We start from the raw sequence: 23582 nt of genomic DNA on the forward strand, positions 1-23582 counted from the left end.
TAAGCTTTGAGATGGCTAGCGCCACGCACTGTTGCTCGGTCTAGAGCACGGCAGATGCGATGGTCATCTCGACCTCTTTCACCCAGAGAGGAAATTCTCTCCATCCTTCCTCTCCAAGACCTTAGCGCTCACCACGAGCGGCTTAGGGCGGGGAAAGCATACGTCACTGACGGTGGCGTCATTGACGCAAATGATGCAGACATCTTCTGCTGCAGGTGCTCTAGCAGCGCGTTTTCGTAAATTGAAAACGCCTCTAGAAACGAACCAATTGCCTCGGGTCCTAGTGCAGCAAGGTGTTGCACGCCCTCAGGGCTAAGCAAGGATATTAGTTTTATAAGCCGTCCTGCATGCCCTGAGGCAAAGAGTATAATTATTCCATCTTCACTGAGGATCAGCCTAAACGACTCAGGTGTAGATTGACTACAAGTGCAACCAAGTGCAGCGGGGCTGCCGTAGCTTTGCGCTTAGAGTAAGCGTAGGTTACCGATCTTTCGTTCTACACTTAGAACAAGTACGAGAGTAATTACAACCTTAATCCAAGGCTAATTAACCCGTCATTCAAAATTGGCTTTATTTGTTTTTATCTGCTACAAAGCCGCCTAATTTTAAATGCATAGGTTTTCCTAATTATGAATAGTAAAATCTCAATCTACTGGCTATTTCGCCCCGTACCGTATACTTGTTTGGGTGTGGTCACACCATGCCCATCTGGTGTGACACACACCCTGTTACCAGGGTATGTGTAACCTCGTAACAATATACCACGTACATCATTCTTTACTAAAATTCTCATTACAAGGCATCCTACATGGCTAGAGTCATGTCACTTAGTGCTAGAATAAAGCAGCATTAGGATAACCATAGCGTTTCATGAATGTACCCACGCGCATCGTTAATGCGGCATCGTAACGTCCAAACACCTCGCTTTTAAGCTTTTAGCAGCGGAGCACATGTTGCGTCTGATCCTCAACTGTACGTATCACCTTATCAATTGACGACGTCACTGTTGTAACATGCAATAATATTTAGCTGGGGCGACGTGAAATCACATCCGCCACTTATCACGCCAACCCAGGTTATAATTATCCCAAAAATTTACCCGCAAAGGACGATTTTCTGTCAAATATGGATTGACGACGTCGTTATGCATAATCTGCATGGATCACAAACGGCATGAAGCTTAGCAGATGCATCCAAAGTTTGACGAGAGTTGACTTTCTTGCAAATAGCACCCGATTATGAAAAAGATTGTTTTTCGAAAGATTGAAACTTAATTGTAGATTCGTGTTCTTGCGTATTGGTATCTGGCTGAAGTAAAACGTGGTCGTCTTTCTTTTCCAAGTAGACCTTTGAGGCAAACAGAGGTAGGGAGGCAGCACAGCGCTATTGCATCGCTCAAAAATGATTTCTTGCATTTTGCAATGGTGGCGTTGCCTATTGATCATGTGATATGTACAACGTATGGGTCAGACGCAACATGTTTGCGCTACTGAAAGATTTGGTAGTAAGAATTCTGGCAGCCTATATGCGGCTTTATTGTAAAGCGAGTTTGCACGCCTGTACGGCTATGCTTTACCCCAAGTGTTGCTGGGCCTCAGATCTGACCCACTTAGCTCCCACCTTGTAGTGGTCTGTCGCGATGAGGTCCTCAAGTACAGGATACTATACGAGGCACATGCTTCCGCATTGAATCGTCAACTCGTAACAGAAAGGCACTGCTAAGAGAAACAGAATGTATTGGCGGCCCAACACGTATAAGTAAGTAAGCGCATATGTGCGCACGTGGAGATCATGTCAATATTCTAAGCGTTTGATGTATACGGCGGCACCATTGGCCAACCAGTCACGCCCAAATGAGTGCTTTTTGCTGATCGGTTTAGTCAATACTTTCGGTCTATATCGCTGCTGGTATCGATTGTTTGACTAATTGCGATTTATTTGACTGTTCTCTGGCAAAGCAATTTGCAAACAAGGCTGCTAAAGTACCTGATGAAGATCTGCGATTAACAGCAAATTTTTGGCGAGCAATGTTCAGAAAACTCAGCACCAGATTATATTTGTAAAACGCGGATCATACGCAGCAGCTGGTGAATTACGTTGTGAAGGATATCCGTCGATGCACTCGTGCGAAGACATCTCGGGCAGATCTGAATTTATATCACTCATTATCTATGCGTAGACGCAGTGCAGATCATTCTCACTTGGTTTGGTAAACATCCGAGTGCTTTTTGACACTGCCGAAAAGTACCATCGTTCTTTGTGGGTGATGGCTGTCACTTGATATAGATTTGTGGATATCAGTCGGTTACACTTCTGTAAGAAATCAATAATTTTAATTAAATGCGATTGAGCGTCGTGCGCAGGGTGCGCGATTATACAGCTGGGGGCGAAATAATCGAAACCAACACGTCAACGCTAGAGACAGGAGGAACACTAACGAATATGGTGAGGAGTAAATGTTAAAACTAACGCATCAATCCATGTTGTATATACTAAGTTGCGACCAGGCTATAAAGGACAATTAATTTCCAATGAGAAGAAAACACGGAGTACAATGGACATCCTGTAACGGAATTACTTGCCCGTATATACGCACATTCAGAGGAAGACACAAATCGGTCACCATGCTTCACCACGTGTTGCCCGCTCCCGGCGAGCCGTTGATGTACACGAACAAGGAGGAGATTGATAACGACCTCCGAACCCTCAATGAGTGACTCTGTCATCTGACACACGGATTGTGTCCTCAACAGTCATACGTCACACATAGTCGCACGAAGCCAGCAGAATTGTTTCAGGATTCAGATAGACTCGGACGTTACGTCAACAAATAACAATGATCTCTGATCCTTCACAAAAGACTCTGTTTTTAGGACAGAATCCCACTGGTCAAAATTTTGACGAATTGATATGGAGAGCTCTGCTCTTGCGTAGGCGACCGCCCATCGCCTACTGTTACTCATATTAGTTTCAAGTGGAATGTCAATCAGCTCTGCTTGGAAGCTCGAAGTTTTGCTAAATAAATGATAAAGAAGGGGACATGCAAGGCTGAAACACATCGCAGACGTAGCACCTGCTGATAGATGAGCGTGGGGCATTACTTTTAAGGTAACTCTCTTCTTAGTCTGCTTGGCTTGGAGGCATCGTCGCAGACACACTCATCAATCTCCTCACCCAACTGACATTTACAGAGCGCGAGTTGTGTTTCTCATTTAACGCGGCGAACCCCGCTATGTGGAAAATCCTACTGCAAATCGCACATGTACGAAGGCCCCCATGAAAATATCAATGCAGTTATTCTGACCATAAATATATCAGCTTTTAGTACGCCGGTCAACTTCTTAACTTTTCTTTGACGGTTATCAGAGCACGAATGGTAAGACGTAAGGACAAGATTGTGGTATGGCTTGATTAAGCTCTCGTTCGTAGGGGTCAGTCCCATAACACATGTTGTGTGAAGCACATACATCTCGGTGTGGCTAACATTAACTATATATCTTGTATAGTTGTATATTCATAAATTCTGTTGTATCAAAATTGAGCGCATGTAACATTTTAGGGAGGTTTTAAGTCGTTCGGCCATGCCCTGGAGGTGGTTGATGATGACACTGTATTTGTCTAATGCACAAGTGACGTCTAATAATCCGACGACCAGCATCCCGACTATATCTTGGCTCAGCACAAAGATTTTTCACAATAAATCAGTCCATCGTCGTGTAGAACACAAGAAGTCAGACATGGAACACTTGCAAGCGTGACTCGATATATGCACTTTGATAAACTATTCGACTTCTTGACAAGTGGTCTTTGGCGCTGACAAATCCCCCTTTCTTAATTGCGTCATTAATATACAGAGCCTGTATGCAGATTCTGATACGATAAAAGCTATTTTGATTGACTAGTGTATCTTTTCAAAATTGGCTCAAGGAAATGGCTTCGCTGGCTGACTACGTATCGAAGTATATAGTGCGAACTATCATGAAACGGCAGAACGCTCACCAATCTTCTCAAACATATGTTGAAAGGTATGGGAGTGCAGCAGAGGAGGTAGTCTTCAACGCAGTGAACGAAAGTTTTAACGCTTCTAATTTATGGCTCTTCCATCAGCGATTCCGCGCTATCTGTGCTATTTTGGCTTCTATACTTTAAGCAGTTACTTATGGGCTAGGATACGTTATTACGATTGAGCCTTGTCAGCCAAAATTATCTGGAAATTAAGTCTTCTAAGTCATTAGGATATACTTGTAATGCAATGTTGTAACGGGGTTATGCGTACCCTACTTTAAAATTGTGACTACACAAGATGGTGTGACTGTACAAAGGTATGGAATACACAAGTCGGTGTAATCACACCACGGTGTGGCTACACCGTAACAAGAGTGGCGGGACTGCCAGTAGTTATGCATATTAATTAGGTTTTTCTATATAAAGTAGGAAAACCTAGGGTTTTAGTTATCAGCGGCTCTGCCGCAAATAAAATATTATTTCTTTTTTAATTTTAGACAGAAGTGCCCCTATTCCTTGACAAAGGTTTTTAGTATTCTTGGAGGCAGCGGATTGCGATTCGTTGCACTCGTACTGGTTCTTGGTAAGAACGTTAGGTCGGTGACCTAAGCTTAGTTTTCTCTAAGTAAAGAGCTATGGCGGCCCCGCTGCTTCAGCACCTAAGGAAGTTGGCTGGCAACAGTTAAGTCCTTGGCCTTGCGAAGCTGAAGAATGTCCTGATATATTCAGTATCGTCGTGTAGTTGTACTACATGCGGAATTGCCAATTGTACAGAAGACAAAATGCGGAAGCGTCAAAGATACCAGATATGAGTACAGTTTTCTTGCGTGTTACGATTGGGACATGTTGAAGTTTTTGAGGGTTTTCTCTTCAGCTGTAACTTGCTGACTTTGACGGCGTGACAAAAAAGAGCCTTTTTACCCCTGAATTTGAACTTTACTCAATATAACGTGGCCTAAACGTCTTGACGCATGGATTGACTTTGTGTTGAAGCTGCAGAAGCTATCATTCAGGGCTGGTGAGCCGTATGCTTACCTCAGCCATAAGGCAACAGAGCTCTTGGCGGTAACATGAAACCGCAATAGCTTCGGTCCTTAACAAAAGCTTTCCGGATTGATGAGCAATAATATTATAAAGTGTGATTTGAGCTCAGCTTAGACGGCAGAAGTGGTAGTGAGCCGCAGTCTTGCGGTGATATCGATCATACCGAACGTGTATCGCTGGTTCAATAATTGGAGTGTGGTTATGCATTAACTGAAATGTACGGCGGGATGGCGAGGTTCGTTGGAAGTATCTCTGATGAGACTTATTATTGCAGCTGAAAGTGGAGTCTCTTGTGCTGCATCTGAGGAAGACAAAATTAGCGACTGTGTATCACGATCACTTGTGCCATGACTTTTTTATAGACACTGATTACGAGGAGTGAGGTAGCTATCCACAGTTACCCTCCAAATCTTTTTACTCTTTGATATGAAATAATACGATGTAGTAACAAAACGCTCTAAAATACATCGCCTCGAGCGGGGAGTGCTTATTGAATGACTTGCTTCCCGAAATTATACGCCAATGACTTTTACAAAGGGAATACTATGACTTTATGAACAATATCTACTATACGAAGCAAAAGCGGGTCTGTAAAGAAAAACGGAAATCTCCTCATATGACGCAGACATTATTTCTCAGGAAAGTATATAGCAAGTGGTAAATTATAATATGCTTAATGCAGAATTCATTTTGGCTTGATACAGCCAACATTTTGGCTTAGACCTGTCTGCATGTTGCATGGTCAATTACATTTTGCTCAGTGCCCAATACGTTATTGGAATTAGTACTAAGCGCTCGTAAAAGTCAGTGATATAATCATTCTTACTATGACAGGTACTTTAAGCGGAAGGCTCTGCATGTGTGTAGTGAAGTTGCAGGTACTACCTGACACATCGGTGCCGAAATAACTGAGGCTAAACTGTGTCGATAACAAAACCGTTCTAATGATATTGTCCTCCATTGTCGTGTAGAGCAGGGGTACTCAAAGCTGTAGATCCATATTAATCCTTTGCGTCATCACTGAGTTTGATCTGATAGTGGTTCATGCCCATGCCCTTTAACATCACGCGCGTCCACAGTACCTCTTAAGTGTGTAAGCTCAGCACCATGTATCTTGCCTCTGCTGAGCTCCACGCCACTGTTCTCTGAAACTAACATCACTGATCCATTTCCAATTCTGACCATCACGCCTTGTACTGAACGCCTGTCGTTGATGTTGCTCCCTCAGTCTGCGTCCGTGAACGCTTCAGCCACAATTTTGCCAGACCCTCTTTTGTACATAATTCCATGCAAGCGTGTTTATCTTGACAGCTGCGCTACCACGGCCTGATTCACATCGTAATGTACATAACACACCCAATAAAAGATTGGTACGGTCTTGACTACATCTTAGATGCTTTTGCATCTGTTCTTGGTGACTGATCTTTTGATAGCTTGAGATTGAGAACACAAAGGCTGTTGATCATCTTGGCATTTTGCTGACCAAATCGCTTCGTCACATTCCCCACGTACCGTGTCTTCTTGATCATCACTATTGTTGTGGTTGCTCCTCATCCCCATGATAAATTTTGCGTCGCCAAGATCTTTGATCTTAAAAGCGTTCCTAAGAGCATCTTTCACAACCCTATTGGTTGTAATATTTAATGTCAGTTCATGCAGCGGGGCTGCTGTAGCTCTTTGCTCAAAGGAGGCTAAGCTAATCTGAGCCAAGTTCACCGACCTTCCATTCGTTATAAAAAAACAGTACGAGTGCAACGGATTGCAATCCGTTACCACCAAGTTAATGGGACTCTTCCTTCCCATCTTTCAGTTCCCATCTCTCAGCGCAGGTTCTGGCTGCATTGATCATATCGTCCACGTAAGGACAGACGTATATGAAGCCATTTTTGCAGCACTTCCCATACACAACTGATCCGCACTACAACCGTCGAAACTGTTCTTCATGAAGCCACTGCGTATAGTCTTGTTCCAGGCGCTTGCTGCTTGTACATCTTTAGATAGCCTTACTTAGCAGACGAACGTGATCTCTAGTACATTAAATGCCACAGGTACTTCCAAGTATACGTGATTCTTTAATTGATGTTCAGCAATGCTGTGTCTGCAACTAATTGCTTTTGCGGCGCATACCGCCAATACAACACGTATTGAGCTCATATTCGATACAGGACAGTACGTCTCAGAAAAATGCACAGCGTCATTCTGCTTACACCAACCGTGCCTTATAGCTTATAAACCAATCGCTCTCGTCACGCTATTTGGCAAAATCCCATCGACACCCAATTGGATGAGTCGTTCCACACGGTATAAGCGACCGAGTACCGTGTGAAGGCAATCCAGCCTTCATTGCCTCCTGCCATGCCACTGACTCATTACTAAAGATTGCTTCGGCGTACGTGATTGGAGTGTCAAGAGCGTCGTCGATCATTGCTACATATGCTGATACAGCTTCAGCAAGTAATCCATCGTCATCATCTTTTGGACATTTCAGAGATGGTGGTCCTGTTCTTCCTTCCGTTTTTTGTTCATCCAAGTTAGACTTCTAGGTAGTACTGGCTTTCGAAAACGCCTTGTTCGTTCTACCCCTGGACGCAATACAAAACTTTCTGAATCGATTGCAGCGCACGGCATCCGCAAGTTCCTGCCCAATCGGTGATCCATTGTTTAGTGCTAGAGACTGTTGCACACTAGCATTCATTTCTGGCTCCATGGTAAAATCTTTAGTTGATTCTTCAACGTTCTCATGGGACCATTCGGCACCGGACGTCAGTCAACCGATGTCGGGGCTACTGCTGAATCTCTCCTTTGGTAACAAGTTACTTGCTCTAGGTACAGTGAATCGTATATACCGTTCACTATACGCTCGATAAGCCTACTCGAATGGCAACCTTGGCCTTAGACGCTTCCACGTCGTAAAACCGGAATGTGGTCTCTGCGGATACGAAATTCAAACTAGTAAAATTAAGCTTCAGCATTTTGCATTGTCAACGTGAGCGTAACCTTGCGACTCAAAAAAAAGCATATGTTCCATTTGCGAAATCTCCCTAAAGCATATTCGATATGGCATCATGCTTGATCGTTGAGTATTTACAGACCAGTTGATCAGATATACTGCGGTGCGTACAGCTTCTGCCCAGCATGTCGCTGACACCACCTTGTAGTGCCGCATGCATTAAGCCTTCTCCATGATCACACGGTTCATCGGTTCCGCCATTCCGTTTTGCTCAGGTCTAAACGGTACAGTACGCTGGACTTCCCTGCTCACGAATTCGGTTCCATTATCAGAGCGAAGAAAGTTGGTTCGTTCATACCATTGACTCTTAAAATATGGCTTGAATTCGGCAAGTTTAGCGACAACTTCGCTCTTGTTCTTCATAACGTACGAAGCCACACCACGTGAAAATTCAACCACCAATGTCAGTACATATCGTGCAACTTCTTTTGAGACCGTTCGTGTTGGTCCCAACGCAACGGTGTGAACTTTCCCCGATAAGCGTTATGTCGTGGACGTCATCGTGAGGAGATTGTCACATTCTGCCCCCCCTGCATGCATCAATCACACATAGACTTTATGTTACGACTCACAGTTAGCATAACGTCCATAGCACGCTGCGTTTTGGCAGTACCGCTCTCGTTTGGATGTCCCTTGCGAACGTGCCAGAGCTACCACTGGTCGTCAACCACGGCATACTCCTCAAACAGTGCTTCTTTTTGCTCGCAATCCAGCTCATATGCATTGTCGCTAGGCGAACGTACGAGATCATCCTCTGTATGTTATTGCTCGCTAGGCGTAGCGTACAAGATCATCCTCTGTATGTTTGTTAATGCTGACTCGTTGAGTCAAAGCTTGCCCTGTGAGATGTGCTCGGCAATCCCGTCGCGAAGACAAACTTTAAGAGCTGACTGCGGTGACGTCTCTAATATCCCAAGCCGTTCCGTCAGATGCCTACGTTTTTGCCCGGTGCCACAGCACTACTTATCCCCCAATGACACATGAGGAATGCTGATACTCAACGCGTTACCCGCGTTCTGCAAGCTTCCTTACCGACAGCATCCCTGGAAATTACAGTACATCCAACATCTTGATGCGCTTGTCATTAATCCTAGTCAGCTTTACCATTCCTCAACCAGAGAATTGCAATTTCTTGCCGTCTACAACAGTCGCATCGATGTTAAAGACAGACTCATCATAGATTAGTTGGTCTTCCCGGTACGGAGTCATACACGATGTTGCGTCGCAATTGAAAATCCATCCGTCGAGACTTTTTCGTCCATAGCTAATACCGCATCATCCTCAACACCATCGATTCCGCCCGGAGAGTCCCGCTTCACGAGACAAACTTGATTGCACTTGAAGCACTTGCCCTCGAAACTACTTCGTTCTTTCTTCAGCCGTTCCCCTTTCATCCGTTGCCACGGTTTCCTCTGAACCGTCCACTATTACCGTAATCAGAAAACGCTCTTCCTGTCTTCTTCTTCTTTTTGCAACCGTTCGTGCTCCTTTAACAACTTCTATTTGACCTCGATTAGCGTAATGTCCGTAACCTTTTTCAAAATTGACACAATCAACTTGTATTCCTACGGAAGGCTGCTCAGCAGTACCACTAGCGTCCTTGTTTCGTCAACCGATTCTCCAAGTGCCCAGAGACTACAACCAATTCATCAAAGGCGTCTGCATGCTTGGTTATTGTCGTACCACTCTTCATTATCAAGTTCATGGAGATGGCGTGACATCTCGTTACGACTGTGTAGCGCGATGCGTCTGTAGACTTCCCACCGAGGTTTTCAAGCGTGCATAGCCGTCGTCGCAGGTTGTAACGGGGTTACACGTACCCTGGAAACAGGGGGGTGTCACACGAGATGTGCATGGTTTGACTGCATCCAAACAAGAATACGGTATGTGGCTAGGTAGCCAGTAGTTCTGCATGTATCTAGATTTTACTGTATATATTTAGGAAAATCTAAACATTTAAAATTAGGCGGCTTTACCGCAAGATAAAGATAAATAAGTATCGTTTTTGAATTCAAACCGAAGAGTTTATTAGCCTTGGTTAAGTTACTAACTACTCTTGGAGGTAGCAGATTGCGATCCGCTACACTCGTATTGGTTCTTGTAAAGATCGAAAGGTCGATGACCTAAATTACGCTTCCTCAAGCGCTAAGCTACGGCAGCCCCGCTGCACAGGTCGCTTCTTGGTCTGATTTTACAGCTCGATGCTTTAAGCGATGGTCCCCAGTGCCTTAGTGTCGTTAAATAACCCAGCTTCCGTCATCTCTTTTTTCCTCTGACGACTTGAACATGCGCCAACAACCCCTAGTACTATAACGTCATGCGCATGTTAAACTCCCAAAGGAAGTTGTTTCCACTGCCTGGAAGGACATCGGCTTGCGTGGACGTAATTGCTGTGTGAATGCCAAGTAGTGGTCTTGTTGCGTCCGTTAATCTGGTAATTTATTGGTCAAAACTGAAAGTGGTGTCATTGTAACATTCTGATCCTTCCAGCTGCAAACAAGCCCTTCTATATCTCCTGCTTCGGCAATAAAGTATACCTACGTCATGCTGGTGTCCGTGGGCATGAACCCTTTATTGCGTTTGGTGTCGCAAGCTTTTAGCTAATGATTAGTTTTTTTTCAAAATCTAAGCTCACGACTTGCTATAAAGTATGCTGATATCAGTAATAATATCATAATTATCAGTGGCGAAGTTATTTTAACAACAATTTTTGCTAGTCCCACTTGCTCTGTTGCAATTGCTTCATTCAAAGCAGACACCAATGGATGAGAGGACTACGTTAATCGCCTCGTCTAGGATTTACACGCGCGAAGCGACCATGTTGCTAAAGTGAGATGCTCTTTGCGCCAGTTTTTGACGCTTTATGATGTAATTTTTGCTTCAGATAAGTCAATTTTAATCTTCTTACTCAGTCGCACTTTGAAGCAAAACGATAAGTTTATCTTACACTAACACTAGAGCACAGTCATGAAAAAGAATTGTTGTCGCCACGATGAAAACTCGGCGGATGAAAGAGCAGAAGTCGTAGACAACATTTGTTTCGGTGGATGAAAAGCATAATTGGAGAAATTATATCAAGGCTACAGCTTCTCTTCTCTTCTATTCCGTTGATTACTTTAATATCAACCGGTTCCGATAGTAGGATCGTGAACTATGGACGCGAATGAGGCGCTAGACAAATTAGATAAAATGCATCGCGATGCTGAAGATCGCTACTTTGCCGAAAAAGTAAGTTATAAAAGCTTGATGGCGGATATTGTTCTTATGCGCTATAATTTTGCAAGTTTTGATTTATATGCTCTTGTGCGCAGATTCATATCTAAGCGTAGACAGAAATAACATGAAACTTTTCAAGTGGTGTCCCTTAGACGACTTGACATGTGGATCTTTCATACTTATCCCTGTCAACAAGTGCCAACGAAATTTGGCATGAAGTGTACGATACCAGCTTATTACTGACAGTAGATGTTTTGCCCTTTTCATCCCGATCGTAATGGAAAATATATTACTTTCAGGTGGTTAAACTTGGATCTAAAAGTCACTACATCAGCTCCTTGATTTGGAGACCTTTTCTAGCACCACGAACATTTGGCGCGAGTAGATGCACGCTAATTAACAAGAGATTTATTGAAACACTTTCTTACAGCAATCTCAAAAGCTGCAGCCACCAATCCTGATATCTTTAACAAACGATGGCTGCCATCTTTTCGACTCATGACACAATACAGCAGTGAGAATGTTTTGGATGTGATACTCATGCAGAAATGCGATAGATAGCCACTCATCAGCCAACAATACAGTGATTTTTCCGCTTAAGGCCGTTGCTTATCGCTCAAAATTTACACAAATGTTGATAGCTGCAATGTAAAAGTTTTATTGAGTGAAAATTAAATGGTAATTAAACGTCTCCGTTAATTTATTAAGGCTCAAACACGAAGATGTTGCTTGACTTCTACTTTATCGATCGGTTGGTTCTAAAAGACCGAGTCACACTTTGCCTTTGAATCAGTAGTATCAAAGACATTGGTGGGATCAGAAATGTGAGGACGCTTATGCCGTGCAAGATTAAAAAAAGACTCAAAATGTCATCAAAATGTGGTCGCAAATGAATTAAAATTGAAGGTATAAAGGTCTTGCGAACGCGCTGATGAAGCAAAAGTGTTAGCGAAACATGAGCGCGAGCATTGACGTAATGCATACGATTGATCAAAAGCGTCTAAATTGAAAAAACGACAAAAGAATAAATAAGCTTTAAACGAGAGAAGAATACTTCTGTCGCATAGTAATTAGAGCGATGATTACTTTGTGAATCGAGCGCTGAGACGAAGAAGATTGTCATTTAATAAACTCATAGGTGCCATCAACAATGAGGAGACCGTAAGACCAAGGACCTTCCAATTATCTTCGACATCAACAACGTGTTGTATATGCATCGTGTCGTGATATAGCTATTTAAGTCATTTGCGAATAGATGATACAAAAATACATAAAATCTGCTATTATGGTCAGATAGAACTCTAAAACACTCTGTTCAACGCCAAAATCAACTTAAAAAAACACGATTATTTACTTTGATTGCGCACCGGACAGGTAGCTCTCATACAATTTTAACAGGTCGATCTCAGATTTGTCCGTATGCTCAAGGATTTGCGGTAAATAATCAAGTGTGATGCCTCGAGTTCTCCAAAACGAGAAAACACCTTCCTTGACAAGCTCGATTTGATCTTGTGACATATTTGGTATTCGAAATGTGTCAATGAGTCTCTGAGCCTTGATCACGTTCAGAAGGAATAGTCGATTGAACATAACACGTTCCACCACCTCTTGAACATCCTTTTCCGCGAATACCCCATTCTGGATATTCTTTTCCATGTTGTTGAGTTCTTCATTCATTTCCGTTACGAACGTGTCCAATTTTTTCCATCGTTCGATGGACCCTTTGACAATATTCGAAGTCTCAGCCGCCTGAAACATGGTTAAAATCTCGTCGCTGAGGGCGGGAACCTTGAAACGTTTTTCCAGGTTCTTCTCTATGTCTAATATCGCTCTCGAACTGAAAAAGTTACCAAGCCAGGATGTTGCAGCCCGTTTCGCCTCTTCAGACACTTCAGGATTGACCCTTTCTTCATCTTGACGTATTTCCTTTTGTGCTTTGGATGTCGCAAGTATGTGCCCTCTCAAGCGGCGGGTAGTCACAATCTTGACGCGATCAAACTCATTGTCGCGATTCTTTGCACGTATGGCGGGGGTGGCTCTTGAGGCGGCGTAAATGTTGAAAAGCTACGACAGCATCAAGGAGCACCAAAGCTATGACACAGCATATTATTGCATGCATGGCTTTCAAAATCGTTTATCAGTTTTTCGGTGGATTGAGAAATGAGTTGGAAGAGCTTAAGCAAAAGCATATCGCAGTCGTGCTATCAATCAGATTCACAGATTGATAAGCCAATATACGCAGAATATTAGATTTCACTTCCAAAAAAAAAAATTTTGGGCAAACTGGACACCCTTTCATCAGAACTATTAAAAGGCATTGTTCCTAAATCTGGGCTGACTCATATTAATAAAAAAAGTTAGTGTTTTTTTATCTTTTTATTTATATGTAATCACAAATTTGGCTGTTCACCCCAACTAAAACATGCCACTTAATAGTTTTGATGAAAGTGTGTCGTTTTCTCTTGTGTTCGAGTATCAGAGCAATGGACACTCTTTGTGGATCGCCGTTCCTTCTAAGATGTTCGCAGTCTGGCAAAACCGACGCATGACAATGTGACATTTGTCGAGATTGCGCGAGGTGGGTTATTAAAAGGATATTTACACGCATAAAGATCAATGAGCTGTTGTGTATTATTGAAGCATCTTGATATTCTAGAATTATGGGTTCACGTACGTGTATCTACATGTAGGTATTTCGAGGGTTGGCTGGACCTGATATCTTGGAATCGATGCCTATTCACATGATTTTTCGACTAATCTTTCAGGATTGGACCGCAATGGACCGCAAAATGATCCGGATCGGATGGAAAGGCGGTATTGAACTCTCAAGAAATAAAATGGAAAGGCGCTTTAATTTTGACCGGCAGTGACCGTGTTGGCTACAGAATTCGCGCTACTGAAGAAATTGTCCGCGTACGTCTGACAACAGCTAAAACTCATGCGAAAGAGACAATTTTTTTCCATCCCGGAGCGTAGTGGAAGCTCTTTGACTTCTCGAAACAAGAAAAGTGCGCTCGTTAATGAAGTTCAATGGATCGCCATTCATCGTGTATACTAGCTCGGCACCTTGAGGCTGAAACTCAAGCGCTGGAGTGCTCGTGGTGACAATTTTTTGCAGAAGTGAATTAAGTGGCGATTCGTTCCAAGAAGACATTGTTACGCAATCGCTCAACTCTCGCTAGCAAAGTAGAGATATTGCTGCTTTAAAAAAATGTGCTACCGCTTTCAATGTTCTGTGTCTCTACGATGAACCACAATATGTTCAAATTGCGGAGCCAAACTTTTGCATTGAGCACGTCAAACATGGTCGCACTTATTTTGAGTAGTCAATTCAGAAATCAGACACTGCGATACCCCAAGTGTTGACCTCGTCGCGAATGTTTCGGCATTCTGTGGCATGAACACAGTTCAGGGAATAGTGCACCTAAGTATTGCTGTGAGATGAGAGCAGGACCATCAACTAACAGTCTAAGGACTTCATATCCTGAGGCACAACAGATTTGTTGCCGCCAACTTTGCCGCATTATTAGCCTTACTTTGTTAGCGTGTGCTTTATTTCGTTTTTGATAACCTTTTGCTCTTTATACTTCTGAAGTGTTTACCAGTCGATTTGCGACCATCTTTTCCTGCTTATACCTTGTCATTGATGGTAACATCAGCGCATTTGCAAACTCGCAATTCGCTTGTCGAGTTTGAGTGAGTAGGTCGAAGATTTTGTTCAGATATAATAGGTATAGTGAGTTTGGGCTTCACAAAATACTTTGTGGATCAATTGAAATCGTGTCTAGCTACAATGACCGCAATCACCAAGTAGCAAACGTAAGACTTCTACGTCTGACCCCCAGTGTTAATTACATTGCATTTCTCGACATGGATGGACCGCAAGAATGCATTCTCTTGCAAAATATATAGTCAAGCTTTGTCGTGGTATATGTGTGATAAATTACTCAATATAGTGCGCTAATGTTTAGGCTTAAGGATGAGAAAAGCTTTTGTTGGTGAAGCTACAAGAATGTATGGCAATTGGTCAAAAGTGGGGCTCATCACTAAATTTTAATTCTAGAAAAAAATTTCGAAAAGAGAAAAACTAAAATTGTTCAAAAAAACAATGAGCGACGTTTAAATGTTTTATCAAGCTAAGACATGGTATTAAAGGTTTTGCATTTTGCTTTGTTGAGTTATGCAGGATATAAGGCTGTCATAGAGATCAAGTAAGCTGGTTTTACTGCTTCAACACCGTGTATAATTGTTTTTTAACTTCGTTGAGGGTGGTCGACTGGCATCATCGCTACAAAGGAAATTAAGCTATCATAATGTAAACAGATACTTTCTCGAGGAAGCAATTGCGAGTCTCTGGTATAGGAACGGTTGAGTTGACTAGGATTAATGGCAAGTGCATCAAGATGTTGGATATACTGTACATTTCACGACACGATAGACGGATGCTGTCGGTTGGGAAGCTTTGAAGATGATGCGGTCAGCGCATTGAGTTTCAGCGTTCCTCATGTGTCAGCTGGGGCATAAGCAGTGCTGCAGCACTGGCCAAAAAGGCTGGTAAGGCCTATGAGCTTGACTGCGGGTAAAAAGAAGCTCTGTTCGTGGAGTATGCAGGCTGAAAGTAGTGGGAGCTCTGGCACGCTCGCATGGGACATCCAAGCGAGAGCATTATGGCCCGAACGCAGCGTGCCACAAACGGTAAGCCAGCTGTGATTCGCGACATCAAGTCTTTTTGTGGTAAATGCATGAGGGGGGAGCAGACCGTGACAGTATTCCCATCACGATCGACGTCCAGGGGTACACGTACACTTGTATGAAAAAGCGGGTCGCGCCATCTTGTGCGACCGTACATAGTTGTGAATTACACAAGTAAGAGTAATCACACAGTGGTGTGGCTTCACCGTAACACGTGGCAGAATTGCAAGTAGGGTTATATTAATTAGGTTTTGTTATTTTGATTAGGTATTACTATATCGATTAGAAAACCTAGAATTTTCGATATTGGCGGTTCGGCCGCAGCCAAAATATTTAAGTACAATATCATTTTTAAACAGAAGTGTTCTTTTGCCTTGGTGAAGATTTTAGTACTTGGAAGTAGCGGATTGCGATCCGCTACACTCGTACTGATTCTTGGAAAGAACGTAAATTCGGTCCCTTAGCTCAGCTTCCTCTAAGCAGATAGCTATGGCAGCCCCGCTGCAACAGAAGGCACTTGCAGTCAATCTACGCCTGAGTCGTTACGACTGATCCTCTGTAAGGATGAAGAAATACTTCTATTTGCCCCAGGGCATACAAGACGGGCTTAATAAGTTGAAGTCCCTGCTTGGCCCTGAGGGCGTGACGCACCTTGTTGTGCAAGGGCCCGAGGCTATAAGCGCGCGCCTAGAGGCGTTTTCAAAATTTAAAAATGCTGTGTTAGAGCAATTACAGCTGATGCTGTCAGCGTTCACTGCGTATATGACGCCACAGTCACGGTGGATGATTCCTTCCGACCCAAACCACTCATGGTTAGCGTTAAGACCTTTGAGGGTAAGGATGGAGAGAATCTCCTGCTCTGGGTGAGAGAGGCCGAGATGGCAATAGCATCCGCCATGCTCCAAAACGAGCAACAGCGCGTGGCGCTGATTACTTCCAAACCCGGGGGCCGAGCACGAGAATGGGCTCAAACGTGTGGTGCTTCGGTTGAAGCTGCGTTTCCCCCCTGAAAGCTGCTGAAGCGTCGGCTTTTGCGAGTGTTCTCGACGCCTAACTAGGCATATCGCGTGCGATCGCGCTTCCTTACTGCCCGACAGGGCAAGAAGGAGTTAGTTGACTTTGTCCAAGAGTAAAGAGCACTCATTGCCGAAACGGCAGCATATCCTCTCCCGAGGCGGTCGCAGTGCCGTCTTCATGGAGTGCCTCCGCACTGGTGTTGCCAGAATGGAAGTCGTCCGTGTGCATCTGTCTTCTATTGAAGAAGCTATAAACGTGGCATTGAATGCAAAATTCAACTCTAAGTCGGCAAGACTTGGTTGGAATGCACACCCTCGGAGCTCGTCGAGCGGGTCTGAGCAATGGATCCCAACTATGCTGAGATGAAAGAAGGAGAGTGCCGAGCTGCTGGGCAGCGTATAAACACCCGACGGTGTTATGTCTGTTGAGTCACCCGTCACCTTCGGACTAATTGCCCCCTGCGTAAAACGCGTAAAGGTTCGTCGAGCTGACGTCCCGCTACTGACCAGTCTGGTTTGTCGCGGGGAAACGAGAAAAGCCAGTAGGCGCGAGGCGCTTTACTGGAAAAGAACTGAGCTCGGTTGTGCCTCAAAGAGGTAGTCGGCACCGGGGCCCAGCCCCGAAGAGCTGTGTGCTCTTGAACACGGAACGTGCGTGCAAGCCAGGCTTGCTGGTCGTAAAAGTGACCGTGAAAGGCTTTGATAAGCCATGGGAAATTCTTAATGATTCCTGGGGGCGTCAGGCGTTTATGCTCGACGCTCCACGATCAAAGGAAATCAGCTGTATGCTGAGGCGCTGGAAGCGCGGTTGAGTGACATCGACGCTGTTCTCTTAGCGATGTCACTGTGTCGAGGGTCGCTGTCGACCTCGGAATCAAGCTCCTTGACTTTGATAGCGTGCAACGCTGTCTAGTCTTAGCCTTGGACGCAAGGTATGACCTTATACTTGCTGTGGTTTGGTTGGAACACCATGAGCCATGGATTGATTGGATGTCAAAGACCTTGAGGCGCTACGCGCACGTCTCCTAATGGAGCTTTGGTGAGTCATGACCCACCTTTGCTAGGAGGCAGAAGCGCTGTTGAAGCGGGCACTCGACCGGAACGGTCAATGTGCTGGCTATTGGAGTATCCGAGTTGTCAAGCAATAAAGGTCGTTTGGATAGGAGTCCCGAGCTTGGCTCGCAGGCTGAACGTGTAGTGGCACGTAACCCACTGAGCGCTGCTCAAGTACTGGAACTGTCGCTGCATGCCAAGAGTGGCATGGTCGGACGTGGTCCGAGGCATCAAGGGCGAAACCCTTGTGATGCGCGTGGAGTGGCACTTAATCCACTGAGCACTGCCCACGTTTCAAAGCAGTTGCTGTATGCCAAGAGTGGCATGGTTGTACGAGGTCCGAGGCATCTTGGGCAAGGCCCTTCTGATGCGCGGGGAGTGGTAGGTTATCCACTAAACGAAGACTGCGGGGATAACAGCTCCTCTTCGGATGTTGTGTAATAACATCAAGACTCCAATGGAGCAGGGAGAGGGTACACAGGTTGACTCCGAGTGCGTGTTTTCACTGGTCACGATGAATCGTAAAAAAATATGGCGAGGGGACGGCGAAGCCGTATGTTATCGGCAAGACGCAAGGCTTCGACTCTGACCCAGGGTGTGTCTACCGTGGACGATAGCGCACAGCTATATACCATTCTCGACGGTTTGACGGGGGAGAAAGACGACGACGCCACCCTCGAGGCAATTCCCGAGGTGGATTCTCTTCTTGACCTAGACGAGATGTCCTTCGGAAGGTTTAGCGGTGCCTTGAAGGCAGAAAATTAAGCCGAGGTGGTCATTATAGGACCGAAAGAGGAGATTAACTCGTTGTCGCTTCTCGGTGAAGCTGTCCTGGAGAAAACCAAGAGGGTGCTGAACGCACGAAGTGGATCATCGATTCTGAGGATTTCATAGGATTCGTATTCTCCTTTGGTAATGGAATTCCAAGAAGTCGTCTCCAAAGACCCACCGTCGGTCCTACCTCTGGATCGAGGTGTACATCATGAGATTGACCTGGTTCCGGCAACAATATACTGCGTAGCACATCAATATCCCCTGCCCAAGAGCAGTGTGACGTCATTTACGTCTTTTTCCGTGCGAAGCACGAGGCAGGAATGGTGCGTGAGAGCAAGTATACCCACCTGACACCCACGTTTTGTGTTCGGAAGTCGAACGGCAAGTGGCGTATCGTTCATGCTTTTAATAAGCTAAACGCTGCCGCCATTCCGGCACAAGTTCCTATTGCCAGAAAGAAGTTCTTCAAAACAATATGGCTGGCTGTACAAAGTACAACGCACTCGACTTGGTCGATGGTTATTGTCAATTGCTCATGAGATCGAGTGATTTCCCTCGACAGCGTAATACTCTGAGCGGGATGCTCTGGGAGTAGCTGATGATTCCCCACGGACTGTCAAATGCACCAGCAATATTCTTGCGACCCATTTCTTATAGCTTCTTCGGCTGTTTGCACAGACACAATTCGACGACATCTTTGTCCACAGTCGTGCGGGATGGACAGATTTAGAAAACCACATCGTTCATGTGAGAGTGGTCCTCTGGTGCATGCGCACAAAAAAAGCCGTATGCTCATGCAGACAAGTGCATCTTCGGCGCTGAAGAAACTCCTTTTTTAGGGTGCTTCATTGGAAAGCGTGGCCTTCGATCTGATCCTGCTAAGGTCAAGGCCATTGTGGACTGGCCGGTTCCAAAGAATGAAAAGGACTTGCGGAAGTAACTTTGCCTCGACAACTACTTGCACAAGTATAGCGCAAATTATGCAGAAATGGCACAGCCATTATCTTATCTCTTTGAGAAGGATAGGGAGTGATGTTGGGACACCGAGCTTCGGGGGACTTTTGATATGATCAAAGACAGCTTGCTTCATGCACCAATACTGGCCCTGCCAGACCCCGATCGCCCTTTCAGCGTCGTCTGTGACGCTCCGGACTTAGCCATCGGCAATGCAGTGCTGCAAGCAGACGCAAGGGGCGAGTCGGGTGACTGCGTTCGAATCAGGCCAGCTTAAGGCTGCGGACAGGAACTACCAAGTCCACGACAAGGAATTACTCGGGATGAAGTATGCACTTGCCAAGTTTAGGGTGCACCTGCTCGGCACAAAGCCGTTTGCGTTCTACACAGATCATGTGTCACTTTGCACTGCGACTTAGCCAGCTCATCTCTCGCAGAGGATGACCAGGTGGCTTTTCTTCTTCGCAGAATGTAACTTCGAGTTGAAGTATAAGCCAGGAAAGTAGAATGTTATGGCTGATGCGTCGTCACGTAGACCGGACTATGAGCTTGCTCATATCACGGCGACGCGATAGTGCCGAACACCTGGGTACAGCGACGCTGTTTGTCGATCGTGTCTTTCGACAACATTTACTCCCAGAGTCAATTGTCTCTGATAGAGACCCGCGATTCACTAGAAAGTTTTGGTCTACAATCTTCAGGGTGCTGGGCACCAAGTTGACTATGTCAACAGCGGACTATCCGCAGACGGATGGTCAGACTGAGCGTGTGAATCACGTTATTGAAGTTCTTCGCAGCGTCAGCGCTGAGATTCCGAAGCGCTGGAACGCTATGTTGCCACTCGTAGAGTTTGCTCTGAACAGTGTAGTGCATTTATCCACCGGCTACATGCCATTCTACGTGAACGACCTTGTTAACTAATTCACGCGTCCCGCTGGCACCGCCATCCCATGGCTCAGGGCTTGGAGAGGGATAATGAGCCAAGCGGCGAGCTGATGTCAGCCTTCCCACCGTGTGTAAAGAAGTTGATGACTTCTTGTCTATCAAACCGAGTGTTTTACGCCACGTTTGCGATGCGATGGCTAAAAGTCAAGACATGCAGAAGGAATATGCAGATGGAAGAGGAAGAAGAAATGTTGAAAGCATCGAGGTCGGAGACATGGTTTTAATAAATGCTTATATACTTCCTACACATGCAGATTCTGCAGTCCACGGTTTATTGGACCTTTTGATGTCGTGGCCAAGTGGGGGCTTGCGTATACGCTGAACATCCCATGAAGAATGCACACCCATCCGGTGTTTTATGTGGGCTTGTTTAAGCCATACCGGGATTTGGCACAAATAAACGCGGGAGCGATGGCGCCGCCCCGGCGCCATCGCTCGGCTGCCCAAAACTTCAACCAGTAACTGATCATGAGCACGGGGTGCAACAATTTTCATTTCCAACGGCACAAGGCGCTCCACCGTCGCACAAGTGACGTATTCACCTGCTCGACGGCTAGGTGTTGCTCAGACAGAGCACGATAAACCTCGACGTGAGTTAATCGGTGCTCAAAGTGCTCTAGGCTCTCGAAGCCTTCCGCATAGCAGTAGGCGGCCTTAGAGATGCTCAAAAGAGTGCCGATGACAACGGACCTTGTCCTCCAACGCTCGAAGAGCATCGGGGGTCACCGGACGGCGATCGTCCAATTCGCCATCGCTCGCCACCGACTCTTTTCGATTAGACTGGTGCCGTCCACTACCGCTTGGAACGCCTTGTGGGTAGAGGTCGTCTATAGTAATTAACCCAATATCTTGTGAAGTGGCGGGGATACCCGAAGTCTGAGAACTCATGGGGGTTCGAAGTGTCACTTCGGCAATTTGCCAAGACGTCGTGGACGCTTATGATCGGACGGATCTTGACGCTTCGCGTCGTCTTGCGCACCGCGCTTCTCAGCAGTTGTTCGAAAAGCTGGTGGGCCATGGGCTGCTCAAGCTATGGCCCTGAGCTGCAACTCACCCGTGTGAGAAACCACAGAGCATGCGGGAGCGTAATGGATTGTTCCATATGTCGCAGAGCGGCAATTCGCAGGAAGTCGGCGTTGCGCCTTGAGTTTGGCAAACTCAAGTCTAAGATGGCGCTCAACGCGCACGTCCACTTCTTTGTGGCTTTTCTGTTAGGTTAACAGCGAAGAAAGTTACCGGTGCCGCTGCACTTATCGCTCAAAGAGCATTTCATCATCTGCAGCGGTTTCACCGGGGGCGAGCACAACAGGGATGGTCCGTATTGCGGGTACAGGAGCGCCTCTTTTTCAGCTCGAAGTCGAGCGCGGTTTCGGTCTTTTGGGATCTCTTGTGGTACCAAAAAGCGAGCCCGCAGAGCTTTTCGCTGATCAAGCTCAGCTTGTGTAGTGGCCGGGGGTCCAACTACGTAGACGCCTAGCGATCGCATGATCACAACCTTCGATTCAGTAGCGGGATCTGCCGAACGGAAGCTGTATTTTACATGAGAGTCTTAGACTGAACGTGGATTAGAACGCCGGATAGCCTCTCTGTGAGCAGCCTTCAATCGCTGCTCCTATGACTCGTCTAGGTGATTGGTAATAATACCACTTGCCCCGAAAGCCGATAGACCGGGGAACGGACACGGTGTCCGCAAAGTTTGAGCTGGGCTCACGTCGCGCCGTTGGCGCGCTTCATCCTCCTCGTCATCCCGTGTTATGAAAGGAGTGTCCGACTCGTAGTCGACTTCCTCCGACACCTCGACGAGGTCCGTCGCCCAGGACTGGCGCAGTGTATTGCGCTCAGTTGCTGAGGGTTTTGGATCTGCTTCCTGTGACGCCGCGGACGTAGTGTCCGAAGATGCACTATGTGCAGAAGAAGAAGGGCTTTGCCCGCGGACGCCCTCAGAACTGGCTCGACTGGGTGTTTTGTGTCACGTAGACACAGGGGTATAGAGCGGAGAAGATTTAAGCTGTTCTAAGGAACGTGAAGGTATCTCAGTCACGCGAGCCTCGTATGAGGCGACCGGTCAAATGTGAATCGAGGATATTCACAATTTAATGGGGGGAGTGTACCGGGGTCACATGTGTTTTTGTATGTAAGGGCGGGTCGCACAAGGATGCTACCGTACATAGGGGTGTATTACATAAGTTAGTGTAATCCCACAGCCGTGTGGCTACACCGTAACACGAAGCCACCACGTGGCAGGATTGCCAGTAATAATGTTCATTACTGTATTAATTAGTTCTTCCTATCCTAATCCTAGGGTTTTAGATTTCGGCGGCTTTACCGCAACTAAAACAGTTCAACATAGTCTCGATTTGAACAGAAGTATTCGTTTGTCTTGGTTAGGGTTTCAGTATTTGGAAGCAGCGGATTGCAATCCGCTATACTCGAACTAATTCTTGGAAAGAACGTAAGATCGTTGACCGTAGCTTGACTTCCTTTAAGTAAAGGCTACGGCAACCCCCGCTTCACAAGACATCACGCGAATTGAGTTAGCTCACACTGATGTGTTGGGGCCAATGCAAACGGTTACAAAAGGGGTGCACGTTATGAAATGGCATACTTTCTCACGTAATGTGGTTGCGTACTCCATGAAGAACAAGAGCGAAGTTTCCGCTCAGCTCGTCAAGTTCAAGGCCAGTTTTACAAGAACCAACAATGAGAATAAATCAAGTGTCTCCACTACCGAATTCGCTATCAGGAAGGTGTACTCGGCATGACATCATGCGCCAGCGTACTATACCGCTCAATCCTCAGCAGCACAAAGCGGCTGAGCGAGTAAACCGTACGATCATGGAGAAAGCTCAATGCATGCAGCGCTACAAGGGTGA

General features: G+C 45.6%; 2 protein-coding genes across 2 annotated transcripts; both read right to left on the reverse strand.

Moving 5' to 3' along the window:
* Positions 1-12625: 12625 nt before the first annotated feature.
* PHALS_11904 (uncharacterized protein) lies at positions 12626-13033 on the reverse strand (the record flags this gene model as incomplete). Its single annotated transcript, XM_024727348.1, has 1 exon — positions 12626-13033. One exon carries the CDS (start codon positions 13031-13033, stop codon positions 12626-12628), a length of 408 nt encoding a protein of 135 aa, XP_024577934.1.
* Positions 13034-13778: 745 nt separating this feature from the next.
* On the reverse strand, positions 13779-14851 carry PHALS_14542 (uncharacterized protein). The gene has a single exon (XM_036407486.1). The coding sequence runs from the start codon at positions 14427-14429 to the stop codon at positions 14205-14207; it is 225 nt and encodes a 74-aa protein (XP_036263183.1). The 5' UTR covers positions 14430-14851; the 3' UTR covers positions 13779-14204.
* Positions 14852-23582: the final 8731 nt, after the last annotated feature.

This window comes from Plasmopara halstedii (genome assembly GCF_900000015.1).
Source record: "Plasmopara halstedii genome assembly, contig: Scaffold_555, whole genome shotgun sequence".
Lineage (NCBI taxonomy): Eukaryota > Oomycota > Peronosporomycetes > Peronosporales > Peronosporaceae > Plasmopara > Plasmopara halstedii.